Consider the following 26,822-nt stretch of genomic DNA (forward strand, 5'->3'; position numbering starts at 1 on the left):
TTTATGATTAAGTACATTCGCTTTATTGTATAGCGAATAAATCTCATCTGAGATTTGAAAGCTTCTAATAGAAAAGAGGTGATGCGTGCTCAGCTGCGAGCGCGCAAAGACCTCGCGCGACGCTTATTGTTAGTTTTTGTATACCGAGTCGAGCTCAGCTGTTACAGTTCGACGCGGTAATTCGGGTAAACGAGCTCAAAATGTAAACAGATCAAGCGTCAGTTGTTGACGATCCGCGACGCAATGAACACACGGGGACCATTGATCCTTTATATCATACTTTAAAATCCATTACCTATTTTCCTTATACCCCTATCAATTGCGGCTGTTAACACGTTCCGTGCCACGTGTACCATCGATGGTACACGCTTGCATGTTTACTTAGTGAACTGAACAAATTGTTTACAAGAAATTTAGAACCGAAGAATCAATTTCCACCGCAAGAATGGGCGTTGATAAGTTTTTGTTACGTTGTTATGTGTAGGAGAATTAATAATTGCACGTAATACATCAAGTTTTAGTAAAATATCAAAGTATGAAGATTCGAGTAAAAAAAGCTCGGCACGGAACGTGTTAAGGCATTGCCCTCTCTGGCCTTGGCTTTTTCAAAATTTCCACTTCTTATTCCTTTCTGTAATCAATGCTCCCCTTCCCCCTCCCCGTCCTCAGTATAAATAGGTGTCGATCACAGACGCGTTCGCCTAATCTATGCCTAATCTACGAGACGTTCAGTAGCGATTAGATTCTTTGTTGATTTCGTGACTTTTTTTGCTTGTAAAAATTCAGCGTATTCATCGCTTATCCTCGAATCATCTACAGTTATTTTCCATAGATTCAGTCATTCCCATAGATTCGTACAGTTCTAAACAATTGAGGAGAATCTGCTGTGAGTAAAAAAACAAACAAATTGAAACAATCGTTAGACGTCCGTAATTATTCCAGAGAGAACGATTAAATAATTAGTTAGTTATAGTTAGTTAACGAGTGAGATAGTTACGAGTTAGATAATGAGTTAAATAATTCTCCAGTAAATTGGACTAACGACGATACTAACGATTGCTGCTATTATGCACTCGCGACAATGACTGAATTTTTCAAAAGAAAAGTATGCTATTATTTACTTTTGTAGTTCGATAATGGGAATAGAACTGTTACGGACTATACTCTGACAATATAACACGATAGATCGGACATCTCGCTCGTAGATAAAACAATACGTATAAATGACACACTGTCCAATAGATACGTCCACGCCCGCTGACCACGACAGACACGTCGAACACGGTGCAAGGAAATATAGAAATTACACGTATATCGCCGAGAATAGAAATCGACAAAATATAGAAACGACAGTGCAACTGTTGCAAACTGTGCAACGTCGTTTATTAAATCAGTCACGAAAATCGGGCGAAACTCCTTGAACGCACAGTTTGAACACAGAAAACGGTGGTATTAGGAACATGAAAGATAACCGGATCATTTCCCGGATAATATTTCGGTACACGGAGTAAAACTTTGCTTAGTAAAGACAATGCTCGGGAAATGAGAGCGCGGCATAGCGATGACGTGACGTTGATATAGGAAAGACAATCGCTGGAATAACTTTGATACGTTTAGGATAATGAAGAGACAGGGATCTCTTTAGAATATCTGAAAGTTTCAACTAATTTACCAGTTTCTAAAAATTTACTTGCTTGAAAAGAAAGAATGCACGAGTTTCTGCAATCTATTCGTTTCAAATTACCAATCAAGTACTAAAAAAAAGCACGTGGACAACTTTTCAACCACAGTAAAAATTCGAAAATAAAATAAGCCACGACAGACGGTACGAATTTTCCTTTATCGCCAAACATATCGAGCTCTGAAAGTTACCAATGTGTGTTGCTTTATAACGATGAAAATACTGTATGTATTTGAACCTTTCGTCATTTTTATTCTAACGAATACTTGGATTAAGATATTCGTTGAACCGTTTCCTACGAAAAGGTCATTATAATTTCAGCAACTTTAAAACAAAAAATTGTTAGCACAAAATCTACCGAGCGATAACAACACGACTGGCGTTATTGCATCATAAAAGTCAGATAATCGAATTCATTTAGATTTTATAAAGTTTTGATTATAAAACTTGCTCCATTAATGTAATTTATTCAAGCGTTCCCCAACGAGAGAGTCTCCGAAGTTCGTAGAATTGTAAAATAAGAAACAGGTGATTTCGACCGTGGAGAGTTAAGCGTTAATTAATATCTTATCTCACTCGAAGCAACGAACGACTTCCAACCATATTCGTCGAAGTACAGTGATTTCCCTCGGAAAGGCCAAATTTCGGGTTGCTGTGAATTTCCCTGTGCTAGTCTTACGCCTATGTAATTTATTGCTCGATGTTAAGGGTCGACGAAATCGTGGCATGTGACCTTCGAATTGTCTTCGAATCGTGTCACATGGTCTTTGAATTGCCTTCGAATCGTGGCATGTGGCCTTATAATTGGCTACGTTGCCTTCGAATCGTAACATGTGGCCTCCGAATTGCCTTCGAATCGTGTCACATGGTCTTTGAATTGCCTTCGAATCGTGGTATGTGGCCTCATAATTGCCTTTGATGCTTTCGAATTGTAACATGTGGTCTCCGAATTGCTTTCGAATCGTGTCACATGGCTTTGAATTGCCTTCGAATCGTGGCATGTGGCCACATAATTGCCTTCGCTGCCTTCGAATCGTAACATGTGACCTCCGAATTGCCTTCGAATCGTGTCACGTGGTCTCCGAATTTCCTTCGAATCGTGGCACATGGCCTCCGAATTGTCTTCAAATCGTATCACGTGGCCTCTGAATTGTCCTCAAATCGTGGCACGTGGCCTCCGAATTGCCTTCGAACGTGGCAAAAAGTTACAAATATTCATATTAATGTATACCGGCATGCTGACCGCTGCTTTTTCTATCCGACTGTCTTGCGTTTCCATAAAAAGGAGTCGCAAAGCCCAAAGAATCGCGGCTTGGTATTCTCAGATCTGCCGGTTTCAACTCCGACCTCGGAACATTTCCGGGAGAAATGACTCGTATACGCAACACAAGACCAATCAAAAACCGCTTTCAGAACAGCAGAAGAACGCAAACCTCGGGAGAAATCAGGCAAAAGTGACGCGGGTTCCGAAAATCAGCGAAAGAATCCGTTCGATCAATCGATGCTCGGGGATTTGCTGTTCGGTATCGCAGCTCCGCGAGGGAATTTCGGGGGTCAGATGGGAGTCTAGAGGTGCCGGAGAAGGTGGGAGGCAAGGGAGCTGGTTGAAAGATGAGCGGCGGGAGGCGCGGCCAAGTCGGGAGTCGAGGGTGATTCCGAGTTGGCAGCATAAAGATGGTACCGCGCTCCTCCCCGTATATTAGCAAAGTTTTATGACGTATGTAGAGCCGCGCGACGTGCTCCTCGGCGAAAAATGCAAGTTTCCCGCGATTCTCCACGACACCCTGGAGAGCCGGCACACGGGAGAGAGAGCTCGATGAACCGCGTAATACGCGTGCCGAAATTGAAATAAAAAGCCCGGGCAACTCCCCCGGCGAAGGGGACCCGCACAGCCAGCGACGGCCCTGAACTTTCACGAAAACTGAACATTCGGCGGCCTCCGCGTGCACACGCGCGGCCGCCTAATCTGGGCCGACTTGAAATATGAACGGCCGATTTTCGAGACCGAAACCGGAGCACGTGAGGTTCACAAATTAACGAGTCACGGATCCCCCTAGCCGGACGGTGCTAAAATTACAGGTTCTCCGGTTCAAGGAAAAACACCGAGAAACCGTCGCCGACGGAATTGACGGTTTCGAAGTTCCCGAAACCCGGAATTACGAGTCTCGGAGTCCATAGAGCCTGAAGTTAGCACCGCTGGCAACTAGAAATCGTCTACTGTGCGAATGAGAAGGTGGACTTAGGCTGGCAGACCTACCAGACTTGTGGACTCAGCCGAAAATCAGAGCGTGCGATAATTTCGTTCGTTGGACCCGGGACGTTGAGACAGCAAAAACAGTGACAGTATTGTATGCAAATCCAGAAAGTAGATATCTCCGATACTACATTATTGAATGATGCCAAGAGAAACAGGCGCGAAGCTAAAAACAGGCGACAAAAGGTTCTAATTCACGATAAATAGTAGCTTCGACTTCCTCGGTCTGCGAAACCTAGAATCAACGAGTTATAGCGTCTACGAGATGTACGAGAAGATAGACGACGATGTTCTGAATCTCTACATCTAACTGCACGACGAGTCCTGTAATTTTCTTGCTACCTAGATCCTGAAGAATGACAAATGAAGGTACAAACTTATGTCGGAGGATTCTAATCTAGAAATGAAGTGTTCCCGAAGGTGTAGGCTCTAGATATCTAGAAGAAAACGAGAACAACTCTCTTAATCCCTAGAACCTATTAGAACTTAGAGTTTGAGAGGAAGGTTGGGAAACTAAGGTATCCTAATGACTAAAACTGTATAGAGCCTAGGGTCTTTGAAGATGATGCAGAAATTGAGGTCTCCCGAGCCCTAGGAGCTTTCTAGAACCTAGACTCTAAGAAGAAGATGGGGAAATTAGGATCAGGTAGCCACAGTAGAACCTTCTAGAGGCTGGAGTCTTAGAAATACTATAGATGGGAAAATTAAGGTCATCTAATCTCTGAAACCTTCTAGAATCTAGAGTCCTAGAAGAAGATGCGGACACTGAGGTCTTATGAGCCCTAGGAACCTTCTAGAACCTAGACTCTTAGAAGAAGATGGGGAAACTAGGGTCACCTTACCAGTAGAACCTTCTAGAGGCTGGACTCTTAGAAGTATTATAGATAGGAAGATTAGAGTCACCTAATCCCTGAAAGCTTCTAGAACCTACAGTCTTAGAAGAAGACGGGGAAAGTAAGATCTATTAAAATCGAGAACCTTCTAGAGCCTAGAGTCCAATAGGCTCTAGTCCGGCTAGTAGTCCACTAGTAGTAGATGGGAAAATTAGTTTCTCAACCCTTAAAACCTTCTAGAACCTAGAGTTTCAGAAGGAGACAGGACTAGTCCACAGATCAAGTACTATGCCTCTCTGGATACCTAGAAAGGTGAAAATAAGCAGTCAAAAGTATCCAATCGAGATGACACACTGCCATCGTTCAAGCACCCTCCTTTAGACGATACTCCTTAACTAGAAGATGGTATCGGTACCAGCTTTAAAGACATTGAACGTCCTATTTCTTTTAGAGCCGCCATTCCCGCGCAGCTCTCCATCATTGATAACGGTCATCCAGAGGCCAGTAAGTTCCATTCAATTCCCTAAACTCACCATTCTCTGGTTCTCCCGCTCCGTCAACCCCCATTCCACCCTCTCACTGTCCGTTTATCTATATATCTATCCACCGGCCGCGGCATTCAGGCACCGCTGCGAGATCGAAACTCGGTATCTCCAGCCACCGTTGCCAGAAACCACCCCCTCCTCGCGTCTCTCCGCTAATCCCGTCATGTTGCCACGCACAGGAGCTGTTATTCAAACAAAAGAGTATCGCCGCGTGTTCATTGGTCGGAACTATTCGTCTTATTCCGTGGAAGCCGCGGACTTTGGAAACGATGCGAACAGTTGCGAAAATCGGCGAGGCTTGCGTTGTTCTTGAATTTGTTCTTTGACACGTTTCGTGACGCGCTATGTAATTTTGAAGTTTTTCTTTAGATTATATCCGCAGAATGTTACGATCAATTCTCAAGTAGAATTTTCAGTAATTCTAGTAAAATTGAGGTAAAAATCAGTCTATTGATGGTACGTCAGTACCACGGCGCTCATTTCTGGCCCGATCTTTTTACCACGACTCTCAGACGTGACAATCATTCCTGCCCCGATTTTTTGTATCACGTCTCTCAGACGTGATGATCATTTCTGGCCCGATTTTTTGTATCACGTCTCTCAGACATGATGATTATTTCTGACCCGATTTTTTGTATCACGTCTCTCAGACGTGATGATCATTTCTGGCCCGATATTTGACCACCTCTCTCAGGCGCGATAGTCATTTCTGCCCCGATTTTTTTTATCACGTCTCTCAGACGTGATGATCATTTCTAGTCCGACTGTCTGACCACGTCTCTCAAACGTGATTATAACTTCTGGCTCATTTTTTCCACCGCGTCTCTCAGGCACGATAGTCATTCCTGCCCCGACTTTTGGAACACGTCTCTCAGACGTGGTTGTAGGGCAAAGGGTTGAAGGATCATTCTGAATTAATGTAGGTTAGCGGAAGCGGATGTGTAACTGTTGTGTTCCCTAAATCATGCCGAAAGCACGGGAACTAGTTCTCGTTAATGAAACCTGTAAGCCGAAAATGCGAAACCCAACCCAATCAAACCTTCCATGTTCCCGATACGAGCTATTTGCGCCAGGAGCTCGTGAATCAAAAGGCAGCGAGCTCGCAAAGATTCCCGAAGACGTAAGAGCCCTCGTAAAGCCTCAATAATTAAACGACTTCGGTTTCGTGGAACGTCTACGCGGGAGCATCGACTGCAATTCTAACCGCGCGGTAACGACCATCTAGTCGCCATAATTTCTTTCTGACTGAAAAAAAGAACTGTTCGTACCGTTAACGTGCGCCGATCGATACGAACGGCGCGGTTCAACGAATACGAATTTCGAATTAAAGCGATGGATATTGAGCTTCCCAGGGTAAATAAGTTGCACGCCGTTCGCCTGGCTCGCGGGTCTTCGATGCATAATTGAAAAAGCCGCTGGAAAACCGGTCGAACGACGTAATTTTCGGGAGAACCGAGGGCGCGGTTCCCCGGCCGCGAAAGTTACAGTAAGATATTTAACTCGATGACGCTCGTCCGGAAGTTTGAAACGGTGTTAAGAACTCAAACGACGCCGTTGAAGAGGCTTTTAAGGGCGGCCGCGCCCTCGGAACCATATTCCACCCTTTTCTTTTCGCCGCGAAACTCTGACCCGCTTCTTTCCCCATCCCCCGGGGGCGAGCCAGATTTAGGTGAACAAACGCGACTTCAAGAAATTAACGAACTGCTGCCCGGAGAATCCCGATCGCGAACTTCCACGGAACGGGGAGAAAAATTACAGAGAGAGTTCCACGCCGGATCCTGACGTTCTCCTTTGATTTACACGACCTGCTCGAATTTATTTTGCACGGAGGTTCCCGCAAATGTAATCGCTCTGCGGTCGCGAAATTTCGATTCCTTGCCGCTTCGCGTAAAGCCGACTTTCGCCAGGCTCTGGTCGCAAGCTTCGGGCAAAGTGAAATGTTTCATGGCATAGCACGAGAGCAATTATGAGGGATTTATGTCATCGTTTTGTTCGGGTCCAATTTGTTTATAAAATACAGACGTTCGAGGTTCGGAAATACTCGTTGTATCTTAGTCGAAGAGAAACTTCCACGTTTGTTGGTAGCAAATTATTTAGAGAATTATTTTTGCGATAAAAATTATTGCCCGTTATAGCGCGAACCGTGCCGATTGAAACGAATAAAAGAATCAACGGAATCGCATAATTTGTTCCCGAGCTAAAAATACCTATGCACAGCCAATTTCATTAACCGTCGAAATGTATCGTATACATTGCATGATTCAGAGGGCTGCATTTATTCAACAAATTCGATCGCGTATCGAAACGACGACTTAAACGCCCCTTCATTTGGCTCGCGATACACTATGGTGTAATTCATTTCGTTGCTATCGATTGCAAAAAGTGCGATTGATTCGGCGCAGAGTAATCCGCGAGAAAATAGCTCTATCGCGCTTCATAGGCAATTTTCAATCAAATGTAATTACAGAGTTGACTCCTATTCGAATTTGTAACGGTTTCGCTGCAAATTAATGGTAACGATATCAATTAATTTTAACGAGTAACAGATCCGTACGGATAAATAACATAGACGATTACGTTACAAGCTAAACGGCTGATCATTCCGCGATTCATACTATTGCCACTGTTATTCGAGAATGTATTACTATTCGAGCAAAAAGCCGCGCCGATGAAACGGAACGTTCCGTGATTAATTAAAACACGATCGACCGACACCAGCCAGCTAATAATTTTATAAATCGCAGGCGTTCGTAACCGGGGAACCGAGGTTCTATTTCAGCCTGACCTCTTTAAAGGCGACAGCACGCGTGTATTTCATTTTATTCCCGGCATTAAAGTTTAACGGTCTCGCTCATGGGCGTGATTTATTTTTAATACGGTCATAATTATTCCCGCGCTTCTCTGTCTCGTTCGATCAATTAATCGCTGTCGCAATTATACAGCGAATAACCGCGCGAAAACTAATCCGCGTCTTCGACGAGTTTCATTGGCCGGCGCTGTTGCGATACTCGTTACTCGAAACTTTCGTGAACGGGAACCGGTTTCGAAGAAAGGGAAAATTATTTACCACGGTGAAAGATAAAGTTCGATTCAATTCGATTCGACCGGATCATTATTTTCTCTCGGCCGTAATTCGGTCGCGAACAGAGGACATTTTAATTCGCCGGTCCGGATTCGTTTGAATTTACGTCACCATGGAAATCCGCGGTTAACTCGAAAAGATACGCGGACCCGCGAGAAATTAAGAATTAACTCGATAAATTTTCGGAACAAAGAGCTTGGGCTGCTTTCGAGAATTTGGCTACCGGCGAGCTAACGAAAGAAAAACGGCGCGGCGGGAGGGAACGGTTCTCTCGCGATCACGCCGAAACGGGCGAGAATAACGACGCGGAGGGGTCGGTTCTAAGGGCCTGAAACGGATTTATGGGGCTGCTGGCCAGCAAGCACGCTTTACGATCGTCGAAGGACCGGTCGTCGGTCGCGGTCCACGCGCTCCATAACTTCGCTCCATCGCGTAATTGCTTTATTAGGAACTCATTTGCAGGAGGCCGCAAATGGCCGCGACATGCCGAATACCCGACACGTCGAATTAGACCGACCGATCGAACTCGCCCTCGTTCGACCAGTTCGTTTGCGGTCCACTGCCGGCGAACCTACTTTTCGCTGGCTCCTGAACGGGCCGTCGGCTATACGACGCCTAATTATTCCCGGCCCGACAGTTAATTGGGTTAGAAAATATCCTTTGTACTCGCGGCTCTTCCTTCTAACCACCGCTCGCAAAGAATTCGTCCGAAGAAATTCATCGAGAAACGAACTCTTTTTTTTCTCCGTATCGATCGCAGACGTTTCCTTAAAGTTGTAGCGAATTTGTTTCAACGATAAGTATATTTTCAGCTGCGATACTTCTGCGTCCGATCGACGACGATCAAACTTATTGCAGGATCTTCTAGCTGAACTTGCTTAATTTGTGGATTTATGAACAATTCGATCTATCATAGTCTTCATTTGATTTTGTATATGAATATAATGCGAGCAGAAGTAATATGATCTGAATGGCGTATTACACGAATATAATATAAAATTATGCAAATAATATAGAAAAATGTGTTTTTTACTATACATTTTTATTTCAGTCGCCGCTGAAAATCTTAACACCAGTATCACCTATAAACTGTAGATTCATGGAACAGTAAAATTTATTTATATTATATAAATATACTATAGATTACTATATAGATATATACCATATCTATATATACTATATAGATACTATTATTAGCCGATTTATATTATAATTATTATATGTTATATTTTATATTTAATGTTAATTGTTATTAATTATTATTAATGTTAATATTAATGTGGAAAAACGAAATTTGAATTTGTTCATTTTTCCTTAATAATTTAGTCTTCGTCGTGTAATTATAATATATAATTATTAATAATAATTAATATTAATATAAATTATATCAATTAAATTAATTATATTAATATAGATTATAATAATTAGTATTAATATCAATTATTATATATTATATATTATATATTATATATTATAATTGCACGTCGAAGACTAAATTATTAAGGAAAAATGAACAAACTCGAATTTCGTTCATCCAGTAGCGCAGAAATAAAATAGAAATCTTGAAGAATGAGGTTAGACGTCTGCTCTAGATAAGTAAAGTGACAGTTCATAAATTTTCAAACATTCGCAGCGTAAAAGAATTTTGAAGAGCTCGAGAAATACAATCTTCAACAGAATTTAGCATTCAAGCTGGTTCGTTAATAATTTTTCTAAATACGAACAAGGTCCTGTTCGACGAATCGATTCCGACTATTCGAGAGAAGGGTAACAACCATAATCGAACAGCAAGGTGGCAGCGATGGCCGCTCGAGGATCAAGGATGGCCAGGACTTCCGGTGGCGCTTTGACTGCGAGCAGAGTGGCTTTTATTTGAGATCTTAATTAAGGAGAGCCGGCGAGGCTGGCTGGCGGCCAACCGGCCGCGATTAAAAAACGAGCAGAACCGGAGGAAGCGGGCCGGAAAGGAACCGTTGCAACCGGATATCGCCGCCGGCGATTTTTGATGTTTTTCCTAAGCGACTCGGTACGTGCCGCGAATTTTCTTGGTCCGATCCAACCCCCCAACCCCCCCGGTCCTCGCCCCGGGCGAAATTGTTCGCGGGACGGAGGGGACCACCGGCGGAAAAACTGGCAGACGCACCAATCACGAGACGACCCGGACCAGTCGGAAACTTTTTAGCCTGTCTCTGATGGCCAGTTTCCAAGTTTTTACACGGACTAGCTCGATGAGATTTCCTCTGGGGAGCCTCCGCGCGCGATTTTCGGCGTTTCTTCGCCCTATTCGATCGCGATTTCGACTTGCCGCGGCTGCAACGCTGTGTACACGGCGGCGACGTGTTTGTTTCCGATACGATCCTTTAGAAAATCGATTCTTCCGGTCAAAGGATCGATCTTTCGAAACGATTCCGTTGCATTCGATTACCTCCGGGGATGATTACTCGACGGGAGAATCGAAAATCGAATTTATGCCGTCCAGGAGAATTAATTCTTCCAATCAAACTGATTGATGTTCTACATTTTCCGACATTAATACGTGATTCCCGTCAATTATTCCCTTGCAACATCGTTCAAAATGTATTACTTAATTTCGAAGCTCGATGCTTTATCCATGCAAGAGCGGAATAATCGGATAAGTTCATGAAACACGTCAAAACGACGGGTCGCTAATTTTTTAATTTATGCAGATTGTAACGATACATTTAGGAGTTATTTATTCAATATATGCGACATATTACTTGCGACAGACGTTGCAGTAACATTCGTTCAAAATTAGGACAATTATTTATAAATTATTAATTTATTTTTAACATTATAAGTTAATATAGAACAGTTGCTTTTAGTGCTCCGTAAATCTAGTCTCAAATAAATTTATTCCCAGACCGAGTTTTTGGTTTTAATGTTTAACACTTCAATTCATATTTCGTCGTTAATTTATTACGTCTTTCAAATTTGATTGAGTTTTTCGTCGAGACTGTAATTGATATTATATAATTTAACATTGCAATTTCAATTTGGTTGAATAAAATACCTTAATTCTATGAAGATCTTGAGGTTGTTGGCACAATACTGAAAATTTTAAGAAGAATCGATCGTTTTGAGGAGATTCGTACAAAATTTCTCGGCTATCGACTGCTTTGCATCTAGTGTTAAGGAAATCTATTCCCAGATCGTGTTTTTGATTTTAATGTTTAACACTTCAATTCATTTCGTCGTTAATTTATTACGTCTTTCAAATTTGATTGAGTTTTTCGTCGAGACTGTAATTGACATTATATAATTTAACATTGCAATTTCAATTTGGTTGAATAAATTCTATGGCCTTATTTCTATTATTTCTCTTAATTCTATGAAGATCTTGAGGTTGTTGGCACAATAGTGAAAATTTTAAGAAGAATCGATCGTTTTGAGGAGATTCGTACAAAATTTCTCGGCTATCGACTGCTTTGCATCTAGTGTTAAGGAAATCTATTCCCAGATCGTGTTTTTGATTTTAATGTTTAACACTTCAATTCATTTCGTCGTTAATTTATTACGTCTTTCAAATTTGATTGAGTTTTTCGTCGAGACTGTAATTGACATTATATAATTTAACATTGCAATTTCAATTTGGTTGAATAAATTCTATGGCCTTATTTCTATTATTTCTCTTAATTCTATGAAGATCTTGAGGTTGTTGGCACAATAGTGAAAATTTTAAGAAGAATCGATCGTTTTGAGGAGATTCGTACAAAATTTCTCGGCTATCGACTGCTTTGCATCTAGTGTTAAGGAAATCTATTCCCAGATCGTGTTTTTGATTTTAATGTTTAACACTTCAATTCATTTCGTCGTTAATTTATTACGTCTTTCAAATTTGATTGAGTTTTTCGTCGAGACTGTAATTGACATTATATAATTTAACATTGCAATTTCAATTTGGTTGAATAAATTCTATGGCCTTATTTCTATTATTTCTCTTAATTCTATGAAGATCTTGAGGTTGTTGGCACAATAGTGAAAATTTTAAGAAAAATCGATCGTTTTGAGGAGATTCGTACAAAATTTCTCGGCTATCGACTGCTTTGCATCTAGTGTTAAGGAAATCTATTCCCAGATCGTGTTTTTGATTTTAATGTTTAACACTTCAATTCATTTCGTCGTTAATTTATTACGTCTTTCAAATTTGATTGAGTTTTTCGTCGAGACTGTAATTGACATTATATAATTTAACATTGCAATTTCAATTTGGTTGAATAAATTCTATGGCCTTATTTCTATTATTTCTCTTAATTCTATGAAGATCTTGAGGTTGCTGGCACAATAGTGAAAATTTTAAGAAGAATCGATCGTTTTGAGGAGATTCGTACAAAATTTCTCGGTTATCGACTGCTTCGCGGCCATTATTAAAGATATTTCCGGGCCGCGGAAGCTCGCGATAAGCCGGCGAAACTATTTCGCTCGAGACAAAGTCGCGTTCCGAAGCTCGCTGATCAATTCTTCATTTCAGGTACCGCGAAACAGTGGCGGCGGATGATCAAATATTTGTCGACGGAGCGCATTCAATTACCTATTCGAAAGAATATTTTTATCGGCGGCGTGCAATGAATTTGAAATGCGTGGCATCCGCGGAAGCGTTTCATCTTTTATTCCCCGCAAATTTGTAAATTCGCCGATCGATTTGCGGCGCTTCGCAAAGGAACGTGGATTATTCCGCGCGCACCGGCGCATTAAACGTATTAATATCTATTCGGCGCGCTGTTTGACGAGCTCTAGACGTAATCAGATTGATTAATCATTTTACGCAGTGCGATTCATTTTTGCGTCGGGACTTGCGTGTTTATCGTGTAAACATCGCCGGAACGGAAACAATTGTTTCATCCTTGTTAGGCTCGTGTCCTGCTGGCGTAACTTTTCGGAATGAGCGGCAGTGTTTACTCTGGCAATCGATAGGCTACAGATACCGATATCCTGCAGATTTAAAAGATTTTTCAATATTATACAACACGCTTTACTTGTGTGTGTGCGTGCTCTCCGATCGAAGCTTTTCGGAGACGCAAAATTTGGAGAACTTCGAACGAGTGTACAGAGATGAAGAAATTTTTCTCCAGATTCGCGTTCACGCGAGCTTATAGAAGGAAGTCTGTGCTTCAAAATAACGTATGAAAACTTGATCTGCGATTTTCTCACGCGTGTTTATAGTACTTTGAATGATAAGAGCGCCGTCGCCAAAGAATGCGACGATTTTGAAATAAGGTCTTCGAATCTGAATTAATTTATTTAGGATGGAGCATCTGAAAAAATTAAAATTTAGGGTTTTAGAAATAGAAGCTACGACCTTTCGAACGAGCAACGGAAGAATGCTACTCGATTTTTTAACGCAAAGTAGCAGCGGTTTCAAGAGATTTTCAAGTTTGCAGGTTTTCGAGGGGCTTGCAAAGGGTTTTGCAAGCATTTCGGTCATCATTTCGCGAACGTTTAATTCTATGAAGCGGCGTACGATATCGAGCCTAACACTTGGTCGGATACACGTATCAGATAGCACGATGAAATTCAAAAACAGCTGGAGGATTGGTTTGAATCGGGCCGAGAAGCTCGCGCGGCCATATCCGGCACTCGACGCCAGAAAATCCCGGGGAGTACGTACTCGTTGCGTTCGCAATCATAAGCCGAACAATAACGCGATATCCAGTGGAGTCAGAGGGCACGAGGCCTAGGCATTTCGGCTCGAAACGGATCGATCAAGCCGCTAGTATATACGGTGAATTCAATTGGAACTCGTTTTGGTCCCTTTGCGATCGGTCATCCAATTACGAGTCCGAAAGAAACGGTCCCCGGCACGCCCGGCCGTGGCAGCGCGCGCCCCACGGAAATCGACTCTTCGGAGCCGACCAAAAATTTGCTCCTCCAATTTCCGGCTCGCTCATCGTCGCTAAACCGAGGCCAGTTAGCCGCTGGAAATCGAGAAGACCGACCGATCCCGCGACTCTTCCTTCCGCGCCCGTTCAATCCGCTTCGGCCGCGGCGATTCGCAACAATTTATTATTCAAAATCAGGAAAAATCACCGTCGAGATTCGACGAGCCTCAGAAATTTTCTTCTCACTTCGAATCGATTTCACAGAGTTCTACATTTTTATAGGAAAACCACTTTCCGTTAGGGAAGCACGGTTCCGAAGCCAATCAGTGTCAATCCATTTTTCTGCGAAAATGAGTTATGCGGAGCAAACGCATCTTTATCGTTGGATCTTTCGATCGATAAATCGATACAGTCGATTTCTTCGTAAATAAACAATAGATTGCAACATATATATTCACCGCGAAGTGACCAAACGAATTTGTTCGGAGGAAATTGATTTTTCTAAATAACATTGACATTTTTCCTTTGTTCCTCTATCGATTAAGTTTATTTCTACGTCATCTTATAATAAAAATTGCACTTTGCATTATTAGTGACATAACTTTTTTACAGCTAACCCGTAACATCCTTATTTATCTCAATTTTAATGGACTTACACCGATTGGCTTCTAAGCCATAGAAAATATGTTTCGGAAAGAAAAACTTACGCGGGCAATTTTAATTGAAATTGAATGAACGTCGCTGTGTAACAAATGCTATGAATCAGGAAAATCAGGAAAATCGCAAATAACTATAAATATACTTATATTAGCAGGAACAATATTTCCCTCAGATTTTCCCGTGAAAAGATAAATCGATCCTGTAATTCGCGTGGACAATAATGGATATTAAGCTTCTCGTTATAATCGAAATCGGTGCAAAATGTCTGCAAAGTCGCGTCCGACAGTTTCCCAATATTTCTACCCGCGTCTACAAAAATGTTCGCGCATCGATAAATACTAGACAGAGTTGTAAACATTCGAATCCGGTATTGAGCTTCGAAAAATTTTGCCGGAATTCTATTGTCTACACCGGTGCACGGCCGGTTAAACAAGCGTATTTTTATTTCCAGCAACTTGCAAAGCGGCGCCAAACTTCCGGCTAGTAGCGCGGCATTTTTATTATTATTATCGCGGACAGGATGTTGTTTCAACGGTGTAGAATAAATCGACAAGGAACGGGATGGACAAGGACGACAGCGGATGGTAAAAAGGCGACTGCGGCTGGTAGACAGCGGCAATTCAAATCCGAGGTCTCTCCATCAAATTGCAAATCGGCCGGCGCTTAATCGCAAATTGGAAATCGCCGCGGGAGCTCGTATGACCGACGCAAAATGCTCGACGTTCGCTGTATGCGACGCGTTTCATCTATACTGTTACAAGTGCTCGTCGTATCGAAGAACGAGGGCTGCGAGGTGGGTTTATTAATTAACACAAATTGAAATAAAAAATTTGGATTGGCTGCCGTGCGGGATACGCGAAGCAAGGTACATTTTTTTAAGTATCGTACGAAGTACTTCTTATTTCTGCTACTTATAAACAGATGCAAAAGGAAAATAGTATTTAATTCGAGGGAGCAATTACATCGAGCTGTTAACCTCTTAGCTGTGAACGACGCGTACACGCGTCGTAAGGAAATGGCGACTTTATACATTTTACAAGAATACTTCTCCTAGGATTCAAGTTAAAAATACTTGTGAACTATATTCATGAATTTCGCACATTTCTAGAATAATTATGGAACGAAAGAAAGAAACTCCACCAAGTACGGTCGATGAAAAACGCATACTAAATTGATTTTAGAAATAGATCAACGCAGCTTTGCGCTCGAAGCCATTTCTAAATAATATTGACATTTTTCTTTTATCCGTCTATCGATCAAGTTTATTTCTATATCATCTTATAATAAAAATTGAACTCTGCATTATTAATGGCATTATTATATTTTTGCAGCTAACCTGCAAAATCATTATTAATGTCAATTTTAAGGTCAATAGACTTACACCGATTGGTTTCTAAGCCGTCAATATATTCAAGTGTTTAGAGAAAATTAATTTTCTTCAACATTTTCGCCAACTCTAAATCGAAAATCGTTATTCTAACTTACACAGTATTGTAATATTACACACATGTTTTATATTTAATTAGCGCATTTTATACACATGGAATTGAATCTTGTGACTCATAAAACAGTTGCACTTTTAGCATTAAGTATAAACGAACTCGAGAATGTAAAAATTATCTTGGAACGTGATATAATAAGTGTAGACTGCAAACGGTTAATTGTTCGATCTGTCGGTGATTATTAGATTGTGGATGTTGTAAACTTACTGTAAAAATGAGCAGATCAAATGCAACAAAAAATGGAACTTAAGAATTTGAGGAATTTGAGAGCACTGGTGCATCTTTTTCAGGTGGATAAAATTATTGAAAATGTATACTAATGTTTATGTATCTTCTGCATCTTGTAATCGATGCAGGCAGCTTTTATTTAAAAAAATTTATATAAAAATTCGCACCTTAATTACGATTAGATTGCGAGTGAAGTACAAAACAATGAAGATACGAGACGAATTAGCTGCAGCTTATCCCGATGTTTCCCTCGAAACGATAGAGACAGATGAAGTCGTTCGACGACATATCTCCCTAGGATTCCCGAAACGCGCGATTCTAATTTCGCCGAAAAGCACTCGGAACGATCTAATTCCACGGTTCGAAGCATCGCGCGTTCCTCTCTAATTTGTGGAAACAGGCGCGACCGAATCTCTGAAAACCGGGAAACTGATTTTTCGGCCTGAAAGCTCCTTCGCTGTCGGCCGAGCGGGTCGGTAAATTATTTAGCAAATAAAAGCGCAGGCGGCCGGAAATCGTAAATAAACAGGTCGAGATCGACGCGGCGCGGCGGGCCGCGGCGGCGGATAGCGTTGCCGGTCGATCAAAAAATATGTACAGTTCATGCGGTGTACTACCGTGGAAAATTGATAAACGCGACCGGTTATGTGTCTCCCGATACATATACATGGCCCGGTCCTGGCTCGGCCGTGCAAGGGAATGGGAGAAACGGGAGGGGAGGTATGGGGTAAAAAAAAATGCCGGGGCGAATATTAAGCGAGCCGCGGCGGGGGCGGGTGCTGAATTTCCGGCATCGAAAATCCGTCTAATCCGTTCTACCGCATGAAACCGGAGGGATCGGGACGGCTGACCGTCCGCTGTTCCCTGCATTCTGAACAAAAGCCGATCGACCGGCCGAAATAACACGCAATTACTCGCGTCCACCGTCGAAATTCGCAGGAGCCCGACGCGGCCCGACCCGGCCCGCACCGCCGCGCCGCCGCCGCCGGAAAAGGATTTATGAAAAACCGCCCACGCTCGGCCGCGCGGCCGGCGCGAATTGCATTACACGCGGAAAGTTATTTCCGTCTTGAATAAATTATCCCTCGGAAACCGGCGCGGCGCGCACACGGTTTTTAATCCTGATGCCGATGGTTTCGGTGTGTTGATCAAGGGATCCACGGTAAATCACGGAAATATCAGTCCCGTTTAAATCCTCGCGAGCTTCGCGGTTCCAACCATCACGATCTTATCGCCGCGACCGTAATGCCCCCGTTCCATTAATTGAATCTCTGTTATTATTTCGCGACGTATTAATCCTCACCCCCCATCCCTTTCCTGCTCCTGTCGAACGCACATTTATTCCCGATTTTAGACGATGCGAAGCAAAAATTAGCGAGCGAATGTTGAAACGACAAGATGGTTTTAAAATTTTCAGAATTCTGCTCTCGTTATCCAAACGCCGAATAAAAAGTCATTGCGAACGGAAACCGTACGCACCATTTGAATCGGTAATTCGCCGTTCGGAAATATTGAAAAGTATACAGTAACAGGCTGCGCGATGCTCGTTTGCACAGTATATTGGTTTAACCAAGGAACTTCGATTCTATAATTATTTGGGCATTCGCAAGATGAGAGTAATTATACTCCATTTTTATTTCAATGCCTCGGATTAACAGGTTCGGCTCCCCTGTTAATTTCACGTGGCTTTTCATTCATCGGGTTCAGCATGCCGCCGACGGTTCGCGTTTCTTCATTCATTATGCACGTGCCCATTCATGCGCGCCATGTTCTGTATTATTTAGCGGATCGCAAAAATAATAGTCGATAATACGAGACGCGAATGCACGTTATCTGCTACATAATGAAACGTATAGGCGTGTGTTTGTTCGCGATACAGAGATTGGGGACGAGTTTCGGAAGTTTTCGAAACGGAAAATAGCGGAGAGGAAAATAGCCGAAGAAATAGCAAGAAATAGCCATAGGAAAATAGCAGGAAACTGTTTTCGCGTATGTTCCTCTTTGTACCAAACAACTTTCGTTCGAAACGCTATTTGACATTAGAACTGCCAAAGTAGTTAAAATGACCGATTTCTGATTTTTTATTTTATAGTTCTTGATGTTATAAAAATACTTTTAGGAGAAATTTTTAGGTACGCGCCTCTTTATTGAAATATACATTATGGTATAAATTATGCGAAGCTTATATAAATCCAATCTTGGCATTGTTAATATATATTATATATTATTATACATATATATTATATATATAATATTATATTATAATATATTATATAAATAATATTATATTGTAATATATATTAAATAAATAATATTATATTATAATATATATTACATAAATAAAATATTATATTATAATATATATTACATAAATAATATTATATTATAATATATATTATATTCAAATAATGTATATTAAATATAAATAAATATATATAAAATATGGCGTTTAGGGCTCACGAAAGAAATTAAGGTGAACAATTTCGATCACTCAACGTGTACATATTCGTATCAAGCTGCATTATATTATATTTATTACGTCAGAAAATGTGCATAAATATCTGGCCGAACAGTTGTCCATCGCGCTCGAGATATTTTCTTATCAAAAGATAATTGCACGATCGATACAGGAGCCTTTCTCAACCGGCGAAAAACGATTTCCTATCAGAATCCAGGTATTATGCGGTCGAGAACGTTCGAAAAGGTCAGTGACACCGCTGCGTGGGCGACGGCTCGCATCCGAAAATATTAATCGACATTAAGTTTCGCATGAAAAGCAGTCATAAAGGGGACTCGGTAAGTGGCTGGCAAGATCGAGGCAAGTTTACCAGCGGCGTTCTAGCACTCGGGTTTCATAAATCACAGAAGGGGACGCGAGCGAAACGCGGTAATCACGGTTCGAAGTAAAACGGAATTCCGTGTTCCTCCGTTAGCGATTTTTCCACGCTCGGGGATCAACGAGTCGCGAAATCTGATAGGGAGGAGGGGTTCGGCCGGGATAGGATAGAACGTTCCTAAATTCGGGGGGAAATTAAGCATGGCGTACGGGTTAATTAATCGCGATAATCCGCGGCCGTCCGGCGGCGGCGGAGGGGAGGGACAGGGGGAGATCGCGTCTGACTCGTTCGCCCCTCGAGAGAGAAATGAAAAGTTCTGGAAAGTTTGATATCGCGCCGCCGGATATTCTGCACGCACTTCCTGCGCGTGGCACGCACATTGCCGCATTAACACGCAGCCCTTTTCGTCGCGAACGGAATCGACTGCGCGCACGCGAGAATAACTCCGCGACTCTTTCGGCGTCGGGATTCTGATCTTGAACCGGGTCCTCGGAAATTTCCAAAAATTAATACCCGGTCGTTGTACTGAAAATGTCCGAGCTTTCGAGAATTAACAACTCTTCACGCTTGGACAAAGACCGTGCCATTGAAAGTAAACTATGTCATTTTTAAAAATCATTTTACCGTTATTAAATTCTGTTATATTTGAAACATCTCTCTCTCTCTCTCTCTCTCTCTCTCTCTCTCTCTCGTTGGAAATATAAATACTATAGGTCTACTTGCCTTTTAGGTATCTTAATAATTAACACTCGAACGATGGATCTCTCTGATAAAAATATAGCTGAATATGCTCAGGATCATTTACAATTTTATTTTATTTTATTTTATTTTATTTTGTACCATATTTGTCAAGGTACAGCGAATTCTTCCAATTGTCCTTCAGCTTGTAAACAACAATGAACAATTTGGGAAGAGGATATACGATAGCCCACAAAAGTGTTCGTACACCTTTTAAAACGCGATAAATTTTTTAAAACTAGACCAAGTGACTTAAATGTTTTTTTTAGATGATAGCGGGGCTAGTTTACCAGACGATGACCAAAATGCAGTTTTCAAATTTTGCTATTACTTGGAATGACAAACAAAGATAAAAAGCTCTCGTTTTTCAATCTAATAATTTTTATCTGAACCTATAACGGAAATTTAAAAAATGCCTTTCACAGATCTCGGTAACTTATAAAAATTACGATTAAAGTTCCGAAAGGTTTTTAAAATTCTTCCAGAAATACTTCAAGATAAAATGTTTCTCAGGTCTTAAACGTAACGCTCATCCTGCAAGAATGAATATAGCAATTTGTGCATCCGATGTAATTTTCCAGTGAAGTCCGCTATACTTTAACAATTATTTATTGGGATCTGCAATGCTTCGACACTCGGACGAGACGTTCGGATGATTCGCCTCGTTTAGGCGAGCGGTGGTAGCGACTCGATATTTTTCTCTACGGTGCAGGACTCTGGAATCCGGCTAACTTAATAACTGGTTATGTACGAAGCGGGCGACGAGTGTCTAAATAAGGGCGCGGGGCCTCGGCCAATAAAGTTACAGGGCCGTAGGACCAGTTGCCCGGAAAATAAGATCAGAATTGATGCGGATTCAGGGACTCGAGCCCGGGGGTAGTAGCTATTTGCAATTTGCTCACCTTGACGCGCAGAAGGTGCTGGAGACTTTGAGCCTGGCTGCTATTTAGGGGCGGATTGTCAGTCCCGAGACGCGCCACTGCAATCACGTTTTCTCGGGTCGCGTTGTACAGGAAGAGAGTGCACACCGTCTGCAAAAGAAAAAACAGAGAACGGGAACGGTGCATGTCTCGGCGTCATCCAACACCATATCCCTGGCATTATTAACTTCCACCCCCTCCCACCCTCCGTGCGCGCCTCGTTCCCGCACTTATACGCCGATTTATGGCGTGTCTCGAGTGGGGCTCGTCGGTTTCTAAAAACTGGTTTTATTGACTAAGGTTTAACCATTTGCACCGTAGCCTTTGCAATCCGGATGAATTATTTTGAAGATCAGAGTAAGCTTTTCGCAGTCCGAATCAAAATCCTTGGGCAGATCATATATGTTCATCTTTTTCCAGTCAAGATTCACTGATTTGTAATTATTCGTAATTATTTGCAACAGAATGGATATTGCGTGTGAAAAATTGAACGACGATTTATAAGCAATTATTGAAGATTTGTAACGATGTTTTTTTATTACCTCGTAAACAAGTGCATAAGTTTATTTAAAGATCGAACGAGGACGATCAATTTGACGATCTGTCAAGTTTGATTTGCAAAAGGATGGATAAAATCTGCAAAAGGTTTCATTTGACTTGCAAAAAGGTGAATACGATCTGCGTATATAACATTTGCATAAATAACAATCTGGAAATGAATTAATTTCGAGAGTAAAACTCGTGTGAGAAGATAGTAAATACGAATGTCGTTCACGTTTCCAGAACACAAATCGACGAGAAATCGGATTAGAAATTTCGAGAAATTATTACGGATAGTTTGCGACAAAATGGAGTCTGTTGGTTTTTGTACAAGACACGTGTAAGCCCAAAACTCGAGGGAACATCATCGCACGGCCATTCTGATCAATGGCTACGGCCCCAGGAACCGCTGACAACCTGTGTATTCTCATTATCGTCCATACCCAGCTCGTTTCGCTACCAGTTACCCATTTTACTACTGCTGGGACGTCACGACCCATGAATGGTTTCAAATTGATTACCGTCGTACCGATGCTCCAACATAAACTGACAGACTAACTTGGAAAAACTGGTGCGTTTATTTTCGATTAAAATGATTGAAAAATTTATTTTGCATAAAAATACGAATTCTACTTATTTCTATGGTAGCAATACGTTGACTTAGAATCCATTTGAATAATTTTTTAAATATCTCCTCTAACCGCGGGCGAGTTTTTGGTTTTGCTAATTTTATTTAATATATAATATAATATAATATATTTTAAGAATTTAATTATACTTAATATATTATATTATATTATTTTACTTAATAATAGAGAAACGAAAGAAAGAATAAAAAACTTTTAAACACGAGAGTCTGATCCTTGAACCGAGGAGCTATGTTTTAACAGAACTGGAACTATAGTAAATTCTTCCCAAAGAAATGACTATATTTTAAAAAATGAGACTGAAGCAGTCAATTCTTATTTTTATAAATCAATTGGAATCTTTTATCTTGAAGAACAAATATACAGAAAATTTTCCATAATTTTTTTTTAACTTGCAGACAAGAATGAATAATTTAGGAAGAGGAGATACGATTATTATATAATTATAAAAGCGAGGTGCAAGGCTCGAATAATCGTATCTAGTTTCTCCAAATTGTCCATTCTTTGTTTACAAACTGAAGGCAAATTAGAGCGAATTTACTGTAAATTTGTACAGTAAATCCAATTGATTTGCAAAAACAAGAATCGACTGCTTTAGAAATAAGAATCCTATCTTTCAAAATATAGTAATTTCTGGCTGCAATAAGTAACATTAGGGTGACTCACCTGATTATTAACTTCTTCTCTCATAAAGCTATCGAGGGACGAGACCGCGTCCAGGACAGTGACATTGTTATGCTGTCGCAACAAGCTCTCGTCCTTTTCGCTGTATCCCAGGAACATGAAAACCCCGTGCGGTATAGAGTAAGCATCTGCGGGGACAAGTCGACAGAGATTACGGCGATGCCTCGATCAGCGACGGCTCCTTCGTAAACGAAATTATAAATCCTCGGGTTCGGCGTCCGAGGGACCGTAAACGGGGATCATCTTTGATCTATCGTATCAAATTTTCATCAAACCCGCCCGAGAGAGATACAGGTAATTTTCTTGATTGAGGTTACGAAACTTTTCTCCCCCCTTTTATCGGGTCATAATTTACCCTGGAAGCGGCTTTATTCCGACGAGAAATTACTTTTAGGTGTGCCCGAAACGACTTATCCGGAATGAAGAACACTTCTGCAGAGAAAACTCGCGATAGAAAATTTTCGGCTGGTCTTCTTGCGCCAGGAAATTACTCTCGTCGTTCCAATTAATACATAACTTTACGTTTTATGGAACTTTTTTTCTTTGACAATGTTCTTAAGTTCAACGTATATGAAACAAGTAGTTCCGGGTCAAATAAAATAGTTAACACCACTGTGGAGCGAATAGAAAACTAATTGATATAGCTCAATCTAACATCGACACTATTGCGTCTGTAAAGCGAATAATTTGAGATATCAACAATTAATCTTATATTTATATTAAATATCTTAGGAAATAAAAGCCTGATACATGAAACAAAAATAATTTACAGCAGGAATAAAATCATTTCTCGTTCAAAAGGTCCCCTAAAATGGTACTAATGGAGTCGTAGAACATATAATAAACCTTCCCTAATTATCCCTCAGCTTGTAAACAAAAATAGACAATTTGGAAAGAGGAGATATGATTATTTCATCCTCGCACTTCATTTTTATAATTGTTGACAATCGGAAACTATAGAAATGGATCGCGAGGCTCGAATAATCGTATCTCCTCTTCCTAAATTGTCCATTTTTGTTTACAAGCTGTAGGAAACTTCAGGAGAATTTACTGTACTTAAAAACACTACAGTAAATTATCCCTAATTTTCCTTCAACTGGCTAACAAAAATGGGCAATTTGGTATTATTCGAGCCTCGCACTTTGTTTTTATAATTGTCGACGATCGGTCACTATAAAAATGAGCCGCGAGGCTCGAAAAAGATCGTATCTCGTCTTCCCAAATTGTCCATTTTTGTTTACAAGCTGCAGGAGAATTTACTGTACTTAAAAACACTACAGTAGATTATCCCTAATTTTCTTTCAGCTTGCAAACGAAAATGGGCAATTTGGTATTATTCGAGCCTCGCACTTTGTTTTTATAATTGTCGACGATCGGTCACTATAAAAATGAGCCGCGAGGCTCGAAAAAGATCGTATCTCGTCTTCCCAAATTGTCCATTTTTGTTTACAAGCTGCAGGAGAATTTACTGTACTTAAAAACACTACAGTAAATTATCCCTAATTATCCTTCAACTTGCTAACAAAAATGGGCAATTTGGTATTATTCGAGCCTTGCACTTTGTTTTTACAATTGTCGACGATCGGTCACTATAAAAATGAGCCGCGAGGCTCGAAAAATCGTATCTCGTCTTCCCAAATTGTCCATTTTTGTTTACAAGCTGCAGGAGAATTTACTGTACTTAAAAACACTACAGTAAATTATCCCTAATTATCCTTCAACTTGCTAACAAAAATGGGCAATTTGGTATTATTCGAGCCTCGCACTTTGTTTTTATAATTGTCGACAATCGGTCACTATAAAAATGAGCCGCGAGGCTCGAAAAAAATCGTATCTCGTCTTCCCAAATTGTCCATTTTTGTTTACAAGCTACAGTAGAATTTACTGTACTTAAAAACACTACAGTAAATTATCCCTAATTATCCTTCAGCTTGCAAACAAAAATGGACAATTTGGTATTATTCGAGCCTCGCACTTTGTTTTTATAATTGTCGACGATCGGTCACTATAAAAATGAGCCGCGAGGCTCGAAAAATCGTATCTCGTCTTTCCAAATTGTCCATTTTTGTTTACAAGCTGCAGGAAAATTGGGGAGAATTTGCTGTATTCGTACGTTAGGGAGGAAAATGATCCCCCATTAAACAAGGTTTTCCAATCAGCTGTTTCAAGGATGCAGGGGATGGCGCGCGCGAGACTGTTCCGTGGTGTAAAATTGGAAGAATCTCTCGTCGCGCTAACTGTTTATCGTCGGATCTCGTGGTCCATTGAAAGGCGACGCGTCAAGAGGGTTTATATTCACCGGGTGAAGGCCGCATGCATATGAAACGACCGCTGTAGCAAAGGCAGGGTCCGCGATGCGCCTGATACGCCGGTGCCTCGTGATTGTAGAAGGCGAAGTCCGTCTTGCAGGGCAACGAGTTCACGCAGATCGTGTTGCACCTGAGAACCTCGCCCTCGCCGCACTGGCACAGCTCCGAACATTCCGGCTCGTCCTCGCGATAGAGCTGTGGGCAACGAACGACAGCGCTGGTTAGCTCTCTTCTCCGAACTGCCTTCGCAAAACAGACGCCAGGCGACGGACACCGCTGTCACCGTACGCGAAACGCGTGTCCGTTACCGTGCGATTCACCACAGGAGCCATACTTGTAATCGCCAGCTGCAGAAACCTGTCAGTCGGAAATTAAATCTCGAAGCGATGCTCCAGTCGCGTTCGCCGTAGTCTTCAAGTTTCCGAATTCTTTCCGACTCGATCGCGAAAGCCACTCGAACGATTTTTACGCAGATTTGTTCTGCGGACTATCCCAAATGCGACAGTATTTTTTTATATTACATTAGGAACATTTAAATGTGTTTAAATCATTTTTAAGCGTAGGGAGACATTTTTCACGCAACAGCTGTTTAAATTAGCTTGAAAACTAGGTGTCTGAATTATTCGAGGCTGGAACATTTTATCCGCAATAAATACGAATGATCTTTGCATGAAATTATTCTGCAGACTCTCCAAATTACTATGACACTTTTAAAAATTGTATTAGGTGCATTTCAATGTGTTCGAATAATTTTTGAAAACGCAGAGACATTTTTTGTCATTTTTCTCGGAATGATTTTATTTTTGTAGATTAAGATTCTCGGCGAATTAGCGATTATTTCTGGAAAGTTAGTGGTTCAATAATGCTAAAACAGAGTCTAATTCACCCATGGCGAAGATTTTATTCGAACGATTTTAGTTAATTCTTCGTTAGCAAGAATTTAACCGTATTCGGCGAAGAGTCTCGATGAGTGATTCACGTCCTCGCGAAGTTCTCCGCTGATTTGCTTGTTTGTTTTCAATTTATTAGAGTTTCCCAAATGCTAATTTTCATCGCGGTTCCGACGGTCGAAACTTTCGAGCGAGCACACTCGCGTCTTGGGATACTCGAAACTTTCGGACGTGTACACGAAATGTATAGCACGCATCCGGGCAAAAATTCTTGAAAGATTACTCGAAGCGAAGTTCGCTGACATTTCTCTAGACCGACGAGCTTTTGAACGACAGAGTGCGTTCTAGAGTTTCGTTCGAGCCGAGAAATAATTATTTTCGAAGTGCAACACGGATTATTGCACATTTATAAAAGCCTGTATTGCGGAGCTGAATAAAATTTCTTTCGAATCGTCGCATCGCGAAGAGAACTGTTATTTCTAACTGAAACAAAAAATTGAAGAAATAAACGAAATTTTTTTCTTCTAACAGTTTCGATAAGATGGAAAGAAGAACAATTAATTCTTCCGATGCGGATCGCTCGTTTCTCGTCCAATAATTTTTGCCAAATAAACGCATAGAATCCACGATCTACC

At 41.1% G+C, this 26,822-nt stretch overlaps 1 protein-coding gene across 3 annotated transcripts in view; it reads right to left on the bottom strand.

The window, feature by feature from the left end:
• Gfrl (Glial cell line-derived neurotrophic family receptor-like) overlaps nt 1-26,822 on the bottom strand; it is a 595,741-nt gene that overhangs the window by 49,796 nt on the left and 519,123 nt on the right. For all 3 annotated transcript variants that reach the window (XM_033485389.2, XM_033485390.2, XM_033485392.2), the window contains 3 exons: nt 25,288-25,492; nt 22,971-23,116; nt 21,100-21,228 (listed from right to left, as the gene is read on the bottom strand). In XM_033485389.2, coding sequence (XP_033341280.1) covers nt 21,100-21,228; nt 22,971-23,116; nt 25,288-25,492 — 480 coding nt within the window. The remainder of the gene's footprint in view (nt 1-21,099; nt 21,229-22,970; nt 23,117-25,287; nt 25,493-26,822) is intronic.

This window comes from Megalopta genalis, chromosome 7 (genome assembly GCF_051020955.1).
Source record: "Megalopta genalis isolate 19385.01 chromosome 7, iyMegGena1_principal, whole genome shotgun sequence".
Taxonomy (NCBI): domain Eukaryota; kingdom Metazoa; phylum Arthropoda; class Insecta; order Hymenoptera; family Halictidae; genus Megalopta; species Megalopta genalis.